The 10,000-nt window shown below is 39.4% G+C and overlaps 1 protein-coding gene across 1 annotated transcript in view; it reads right to left on the bottom strand.

Moving 5' to 3' along the window:
* The window catches only part of LOC137620891 (G-protein coupled receptor GRL101-like), a 464,398-nt gene that overhangs the window by 37,181 nt on the left and 417,217 nt on the right, over positions 1-10,000 (bottom strand). The window contains exon 20 of the mRNA XM_068351336.1: positions 1,322-1,561. Coding sequence (XP_068207437.1) covers positions 1,322-1,561 — 240 coding nt within the window. The remainder of the gene's footprint in view (positions 1-1,321; positions 1,562-10,000) is intronic.

A 10,000-nucleotide genomic window follows, 5' to 3' on the forward strand; every position in this document is an offset into this window, starting at 1 on the left:
AAAGCATAAAATGATCTTATTTGAAAGTTTATTTCTGAAATCTCGTCTCTAAATCCCTGAAGGTTAGTCATGAGAAAGAAGTTTCCTTCAATGCCAAGTCTTTGATGCTCAAGCCATTCGCTGCAACTGCCAACTTGTCAAAAAAAGTTCTTTCATAAATTATATTCATAAAACATTGCAAGTGTAATTTTCCGAGTGATATGACTTTGCCTTTCATTCATATCTGCATGGAGATGAAAACATGCGAGAAAGCAGGGTAACATATTCTGTGTTTGATAGGAGAGAAAGTTCTTGCTTGCTTTTTTGTAATTCAATGGGACACGATTCTTAGAGTGCTCTTTTTCGTGAGTTAGACGATCCTGAATTAGCTCTGTAAAGATTTACACAATTGTTGTTACATACAAAACCTATTCAGTCATCAAAAGGAAGTCTTTTGGGTGTCTTAATAGATGTCATGAGCTTGAATATAAGCACACGTGATTTAATCTGAGACGAAAATTATGAAACGGTATATATATGCTGTAAAAGAAAGTTTTCATATTCTGGTGTTTTCATTATTAAGATTTTTATAAAAGCCAGACTTTTCTAGCCATAAACACGTTTATCTTAGGTAAACAAAATTACTGATGCCAAACATATATTTAGTTTTAAAAGGTGTTATACGACAGAAGCGTAATAAGTAACTGGTATTGCAACCAAACTATGAACACATCTAAGTGATGTGATATATATAACATGTACAAAGATGGTCTTCTAATCATTGCTTAACTGCATAAACCATCGTCTTGTATGGGGCAACAGAACGTTCAGTTCCCGTTATCTACACAATTCCATGTACAGTGGTATCTGCATCTTAATATATACAAACATACATATAATACACACTTGAAATACACACACAAACACACATATCAACAACATATATATATATATATATATATATATATATATATATATACTGTATATATATATATATATATATATATATATATATATATATATATATATATATATATGTATATATATACATACATATATATATGTATATATATATATATATATATATATATATATATATATATATATACATAAACACACATATATATACTGCACACGCACATATATATATATATATATATATATATATATATATATATATATATATATATATATATATATATATATATAGGGCCTATATATACATACATACATACACACACATACATACATTCATATATATATATATATATATATATATATATATATATATATATATATATATATATATATATATATATATCCATTTATTGGCTATGCTCACCAAGGAATATAAAGACGGCATACTCCCATCCATTGGGCTTCTCGTTGGTGATGTGGAGAGCTAGACAGACTCCAGACCTCCCGTGGAAGTTCTTGAAGTAGTCAAGGTATGTGAGTGGGAGGGCGGCCAACAGGGTCACCAGCACCCACACCCCGCCCATCACCTGCTTCGTGACACCTCCATCCAGGCGATGCACGCCGAAGGGGAACTTGATGACCATCAGGCGATCCACAGTTATAACTGCAAATAAACATTAAAAATGTATTTAATTTCTGTGGGAAAATAATGAAAGGTTCTCAGATAAAAATATTACAACTGGAATTAGCTTTTCTCACTGCCGTTTATTTTGCCTACAAATTCATATTAGGTTCGTATATTATAAAGATGGTAGGTATTCCCGTTAACTACATTGCCTGTCGTTCTATCAACAAATTAATATTATCCCTAACATTATTATTATTATTATTATTATTATTATTATTATTATTATTATTACTATCATTACTAAAACCCAAGCTACAACCCTAGCTGGAAAAGCAAGATGCTATAAGCACAAGGGCTCCTACAGGGAAAAATAGCCCAGTGAGGAAAGGAAATAAGGAAATAGATAAGCTACATGAGAAGTAATAAATAATCAAAATAAAATATTCTAAGAACAGTAACAACATTACATTAGATCTTTTATATACAAAAAAAAAAAAAAAAAAGAGGAAGAGAAATAAGAATGTCTGATCACCAATACTATATAAAAATTGTTGTCGGCATACAAGCCTTGGGCATAAGGGGAAGCCAGGGTCATGATGCCATTAAACTCAGACTAAGCATAAATTATATCCTTAGAACTAAAGGAGTAATACAGTAGGTCAAGCCCTATTATCATAAAAGAAAAACCTGAAGAGAGAGAGAGAGAGAGAGAGAAAGAGAGAAAGAGAGAAAGAGAGAGAGAGAGAGAGAGAGAGAGAGAGAGAGAGAGAGAGAGAGAGAGACTACATCATCTTTGTAGGTTTAGAAATTATTTTTCATCCATTAAAATTCTAAACCAAATAATCATTCAATTTAGCTTATTATATATATTTTTGCTCTTATAAAAAGGGGTGAGTGGGGGGGGGGGCTTTGTAATTGTGATTACCCCTCATGGTTCTATGATTTAAAAATTTCAATGCTCAATTACCAAAGTTGTCAAAGGTATATAAACAATAACAATATGGTAGGTTGGCCAGGGCACCAGCCGCCCGTTGAAATACTACCGCTAGAGTGTTATAGAGTCCTTTGACTGGTCAGACATTACTACATTGGATCCTTCTCTCTGGTTACGGTTCTTTCCCTTTGCCTATACATACACCGAATGGTCTGGCCTATTCTTTACAGATTCTTCTCTGTCCTCATACACCTGACAACACTGATATTACCAAACATTCCTTCTTCAGCCTAGGGGTTCATTACCTTTGCCTTATATTTGTTAAGTGGCTACTTTCCTCTTGGTAAGGTTAGAAGAGACTCTTTAGCTATGGTAAGCAGCTCTTCTAGGAAAAGGACACTCCAAAATCAAACCATTGTTCTCTAGTCTTGGGTAATGCCATAGCCTCTGTACCATGGTCTTCCACTGTCTTGGGTTAGAGATCTCTTGCTTGAGGGTACACTCGGGCACACTATTCTATCTCGTTTCTCTTCCTTTTGTTTTGTTAAAGTTTTATATATTATATAGGAAATATTTATTTTAATGTTGTTACTGTTCTTAAAATATTTTATTTTTCCTTGTTTCCTTTCCTCACAGGGCTAATTTTCCTATTGCGGCCCCTGGGCTTATAGCATCTTGCTTTTCCAAATAGGGTTGTAGCTTAGCAAATAATAATAATAATAATAATAATAATAATACAAAAGGAAATGAAAGATTTCATACACCTCTAATGATCCAAATACTCTATATTTAATTAACCTTCAAGAATGATTACAAACTAAAGATTATTTCCAGGCCTTGACCTTTGACCCAGGACTTTCAAAATTGAATGGCTTCCAATTCTCAACATAACAATTAATCCCTGAAAGTTTCCTTACTCTGTGAGTAAAATTGTGGCCAAAAAGTTGTTCATACACAAACAAACAGACAAACAACGGTGAAAACATAGCCTCTTCTCCAATTTCGTTGGCGGAGGTAACAATTTACAATAAGATATGTTATAAAAACTATTGATCGAGACCCTGACTAGTTTAAACATCAACGCTAATTCAGGAATATGTTTTGACTAAGACCAGTTTCTTATTTATGGGCGAGGTAGTTTATATGACATTTACATGCACGTAAATTTAACTTTAGTACATTGAAAATATTTATAAACAATATCTTATCACCAACACTGTTCTCACTTCTACAGACTAGCTGTTTTCGGGAAAGCAATAACAACCTGTGATGAATGATGGCGACTTTCAATGGGACTCAAATTCCTAATCATCATCATCATCAGCATTATTAATATTATTATTATTATTATTATTATTATTATTACAAGTAAGCTACAGCCCTAGATGAAAAAGCAAGAAACTATAAACCCAAGGACCCCAACAGGGAAAAATAGCTCAGTGAGAAAAGGAAAAAATTAAATAAACTAAATTTACAAGAGAGATAATGAACAACCAAAATAAAACTTTTAAAGAACAGTAACAACATTAACTTAGATCTTTAATATATAAACTATAAAAAATAAAAAAATTAAAAAAAAAAAACGAGAAGAAAAATGAGATAGAACAGCATGCACGAGTGTACTCTCAAGCAGGACCATGGTACAGAGACTATGGCACTACCCAAGACTAGAGATCAATGGTTTGATTTTGAAGTGTCCTTCTCCTAGATGAGCTGCTTACAATAGCTAGAAAGTCCCTTCACCCTCACCAAGAGGAAAGTAGTCGCTGGAAAATTACAAAGCAGCGGTTAACCCCTTGACCGAAGAAAAAACTGTTTGGTAATCTCACTGTTATCAAGTGCATGAGGACAGAGAATAGGCTAGACTATTTGGTGTATGTGTAGCCAAAGGAAAAATGAGTCGTAACCAGAGAGAGAGAGAGAAATCCATTATAGTACTGTCTGGCCAGTCAAAGTACCCAATAACTCTCTAGCGGTAGTATCTCAACGGGTGACTGGTGCCCTGGTCAACCTACTACCTATAATAAATCTCCACCTCCTCCCCCGCACCTAAAAATAGCACATCCTTAATGACGCTTCGTAGGGGATTCTACCTTTCGCAATTAAGATGCTTCATCTCCAACATCCGAACCATAATACTGTGAAAGGCCTGTCATATCCAATCACCCCTTTCGAGCGCAAAATTTCGGAAGAGCTGAGAAGGGGACCCTTAATGAAATTACACACGGAGAAGAAAAAAAGCTGATACTCAAAGGAATCTTAAACGATATTATTAAAATTCTAAATGTAGACAGGAAAGGGTACATGGATGTCTCATCCCATGCTGAAAGGACTGTCAAGAATACACACAGGAAACAGCAATTCGAGTGAGTTTAGGACACAATTGTTTTATAGCTAAAAACAACTTTTTAAAACTTAGATCGATCAGTTTTCAAATAATAACCTTATTTAAACAAGAGTTAAACGAATTTATGAGTAAAAGTATAAGAAAATATTGCTTCATCATGGATAAAAAGAAAGATCCATCCAAAGTACGAATAGAGAAAACAAATGGGGCTCGAGTTCTATAAAAGCAGTGAATGCAAACGACCCAAACGTATCATGGGTTGTTAATATCTACAAAATAAAGTAAAGAAGGGCCCTGAAATGTATTACAAAGGCTCACAAGAAGGGAAAAAAATCCAACCTTCAACAGTTTACTTCATTAAAAAAAAAGAGAGCAAAGTCCACCTTGAGGAGAGAGAGAGAGAGAGAGAGAGAGAGAGAGAGAGAGAGAGAGAGAGAGGGGGGGAATTGTACAAAATAAGTGTCTTTGATTCAGTCCTATGAAGAAACCTTAGTTGATGAGTCCCAATATGATTATGAAATCTCAAACGGTGTCAAAAATAAAGGCAGAGTCACCGAGCTGAGGAATACCATACTTTAGATGAAGAAATTTCAAAAAATTTAGGACAGATGTATACATTGCTATAATGTAACATAGCCAAGGGATATTAAAAGAACCTGATCTACCAGCAGTTAACAATTGAGATTTAAAAGCATTATTGTCAATCTACTAGGCCGTTAAAAATTAAGATTTGATAGCATTATTGTCGAACATTTACACAGTGTATCGCACGTGTATCACACAGGCTTGTACACTGTAACGGCATTTTTTTTTTTTTTTATATTATCGTCATTGCTCTCCCCTCGCACTACTGATGATGATGATGATTATCATTTATTATTATTATTATTATTATTACTTGCTAAGCTACAACCATAGTTGGAAAAGCATAATGATATAAGCCAAGGGGTTCCAACAGGGAAAATAGCCCAGTAAGGTAAGGAAATAAGGAAAAAATAAAATATTTTCAGGACAGTAACATTAAAATAAATATCTATATAAACTATAAAAACTTTAACAAAAAAGAGGAAGAGAAAGATGATAGAATAGTGTGCCCTAGTGTACCCACAAGCAAGAGAACTCTGACCCCAGACAGATGAAGACCATGGTACAAAGGCTATGGCACTACCTAAGATTAGAGAACAATGGCTTGATTTTGGTGAGTTTCTCCTAGAGGAGCTGCTTACCATATAGCTAAAGAGTCTCTTCTACCATTACCTAATGCTCTGTCAAAATAAAGTTAGTTGCAATCATCCCGCCTCTCAGCTATTACCTAACTACTGCATCTACACATTGGTGAGCACTGAACACTGGAGTGTCCAGCTCCCTCACTCCTTTCCGCGCACTGTTGTCTTACCGTTTGATGTTGCCGCCATCAGACACTGACTCTACTATCAACATCGTGCCCCTGAAACTTGTCCTTCGTCATAGGAGAAGCGCTCACCTGGTTCCAGTGCGCTAAAGTCTAGTTTTGCATTAAGGGCGTGACTCAGTCAAGCACCAAAGAAGATTATGTTTACGCAGCGATCCGCAAGAGCGCTTTCCGGAAAATCTCCAATTGGCTATGTGAGCAAGGGCACACACAGATAACAAACGACACCCTCAAATCATACCTCCTGGAGCAGTACTCGACATTGCCAGACGCCCGCATAGCTTAACTTTTTCAGGTTTCTAAACAACCGTTGGGGAACCACAAGGTTTCGCTCGCCCTCAGGGAAATTACCGGCATCGATCGTCTGCAGCCTGCCGCAGACGGCTTTCCTCGTGAAGTGAATCCAATTTGTGATCTTTGGGTATGGCACTTTCCCAAACCTGTATGTGATGCCATCCACGATGTCGATATTTTTCCCATCTAGGACCTGATGACCAAAATCGATGTCCTTAAGGACAGCCACTTCACCACCTTCAAGTCCTTCATCAATGCCTCTCTTTCTGACGAAGTGGACAATGATTCAACATCGACCGAAGCTAATGTGAATGCGGTAGGACACAGACGTCTACCCCATGACGTGCCGGAGCGGCGACGAAACCGCCCACCACCCAACACTCACTTACGGCCCAACCAACGACTTCTACAAACACTTCTTGACACACATCAGCCACACTTATGTTACTACCATTCCAGATTCAGGGCTGCTGCGAAGAAATGTGTAAATGGTTGTCCGTGATCCAAAAACTTGTGAGTAGGTCATCGGCTGCGGCAGTGGCCTACTGTCACTGAACTTTTCTTTTTCCGTAATGCAGGAACAGGAGTGCGATTTTTGATAGACACGGGTGCTTGCCATTCTCTTCTGCCAAGGCCACTCTCCAGGGCACGATGTAGTCTGTCTAAGTCAGCCGACATCTGTCTGGTAACGGACAACGGATCTGCGATACCCACCCACAGTTAGGAAACTCTCACCTTATTTTTTGGAAGCGCCAAATATAGTTGAAAGGTTCTCGTGGTTAACGTCATATTACCAATATTCAGTGTGGACATCCTCTCACATTTCCAAGTCCTAGTTGATGTTGATTACTGTCTCGGTTACTCAACTCAAGATTTGTATTCCTCGACACCTCTCCAACCAGGCCCCTCCGACCTCACTCTCCACATCAGTCCACGCACGGATGCATAAGCCCACCTTTTCCCATCGTACCCAAAAGTTTTCCGTTCAGAACTTTGTCGAACGCCCACAGTTCCAACTAAACACGGTATTTATCTCCATATCAAGATGATTGGGCCTCCAGTGTTTGCCAGATTCATACGTCTGACACTGGATTGTTTTGCAGCCACTAAACTAGCATTAGCTGAAATGGAATAAATGGGCTTTTGCCAAAAAGCCTCGAGCCCATGGTTGTCACCCTTACAAATTGTCCTGAAGAAAGATGGTGCTCTGCGTCCATGTAGGGATTACAGGCACCTGAACATGCAAACAGAACCACATCACTATCCCTCCCAAACATCGCTAACATGACCTCCTACTTGCACAAATCGAAGGTTTTCGCCATGCTCAACCTGCTGAATGGGTATTATCAGGGGCCCATGAACACAGAGGACACCCCAAGACTGTCATCACCACCCCCTTCAGTACATACACCTTCAATTACTCCTGTTTTGGCCTTCGTAATGCTAGGGCCACATCACTATCCCTCCCAAACATCGCTAACATGACCTCCTAATTGCACAAAGCGAAGGTTTTCGCCACGCTCAACCTCCTGAATGGGTATTATCAGGGGCCCATGAACACAGAGGACACCCCAAGACTGTCATCACCACCCCCTTCAGTACATACACCTTCAATTACTCCTGTTTTGGCCTTCGTAATGCTAGGGCCACTTTTTGTCTCATGGACAGCATCTTAGGGGACCTTTCCTTCTATGTATGTTACGTGGACAACATACTTGTGTTCTCTTTCCCTAAAGAGGAACATCTCCGTCACCTACGCATCGTGCTCAACTGCCTACAACAGAACGGCCTTGTAGTTCGGTATGACAAGTGTATCTTTGGCGCCAACGAAGTATCATTCATAGGGCACCGCATCACTACTGAAGGAGTCCACCCACTCCCTGAGAAGGTGACACCCGTTCAGAACTTCCCCACACCCTCGACCATCAAAGTACTGCAAGAATTCTTAGACATGATCAATTATTATTACCGTTTCCTGCAAGCCATCGCCCCCACTCTTGCCCCACTCAACGACTTCCTCAAGGGCAAGCCAGAAGACCTGAAGTGGGGTCTCCTTCATGAAGTGGCCTATTGCTAATCTCACTTCTCCCATGCCAAATGCAACTCTACTCTCCACTGATGGCAGCGACGTTGTTATTGAGGCAGTACTCGAGCAGGTGGTTAATTGGCCTTCTTCAGTAGAAAACTGTCTAAGGAGGAATACGGCTAATCTACCTTCGACCACGAATTGGAAATTACACCCTTCTTCATTCACACGGACCATATGCTTCTGGTGCACGCCTTCACTCAACAGTTCGACACCTGGTCTGCCCGTCAACGCCAACATCTCACCCCCGTGTCTGAATACAATTGTACCCTTCAACACGCCCCTTGGAAAATGAATCCCGTTGCCGATGCCCGGTCAAGAAACACATAGTCTGCCATTCACCTGGGATTGGATTACAATGGCTTAGTAGAAGCCCAATGAAAGGATCCCGAGTACCAAGCATGTAGGACATCCTGCACATCCACCCATTGGTAGGACTTCCCTCTTGATAACTCCAACCCCACTCTTCTCTGTGACATCAGTACCAGTAGACCTAGGCCGTGGATACCTTCTCCCATATGCCGACAAATATTCAGTTTCATTCATGGCCTTTCACTTCCCTCTACTGCAGAGCTATTGAAGAAAAAGTTAATTTGGCATGGCATTAATATGGATGATAAGGATTGGGTCTGCACCTGTACTTTATGCCAAACCTAAAAAATACATAAACACATGGATTCAGGATTGGGCACCTTTCCTGAACCTCGCCGGCGCTTTACCCACATTAACGATATTGTAGGTCCCCTACACCCATCACAAGGACATCGTTACTAATTTACTGTCATCAACTGCTCCACTCGTTGGCCTGAAGCCATTTCCATGGAAATTGCAACGTCTGCCTTCTGTACATCTGCCTTACTCTTAGGATCAATAGCGAGATTTGGTATCCCTTTCTTCTCTCAACTGTGGACATCATTAGCAAATCTCCGGAGAATCACCCTACATCAGACAACCGCATACAACCCTGCTGCCAACAGAATGGTTGAACGTTTTCACTGTACCATCAAAGCCGGTTTGATGTCCCGTTGCAAGGACTCCAGCTGATTTACTCAGCTTTTCTGGGTCCTTCTGGGAATAAGGACCACTCCTAAGGACACCCTGGATGTCTAGGCAGCTGAAATGGTGTATGGGACCCATTGGTCGTCCCTGCCAAATTTTAACAACCTCCTCCGACAATCTCCAGAGCCTACGTTATGTTGTGAAAAAAATTACTCTATATCGCCAGACTTGCAAACACCCAGTGTAGCAACACATAACGACAGATTTGCACTGGGCAACAAACGTTTTCCTGTGCAACGACACCAGCAAGCCACCTCTAACACCCCCTTATACAGGCCCTTTCCTCGTAATCCGTCGAACAACGAAGGCATTCTTGATAAACGTTCAGGGAAAAGATGACTGGG

Source organism: Palaemon carinicauda, chromosome 27, assembly GCF_036898095.1.
Source record: "Palaemon carinicauda isolate YSFRI2023 chromosome 27, ASM3689809v2, whole genome shotgun sequence".
Lineage (NCBI taxonomy): Eukaryota > Metazoa > Arthropoda > Malacostraca > Decapoda > Palaemonidae > Palaemon > Palaemon carinicauda.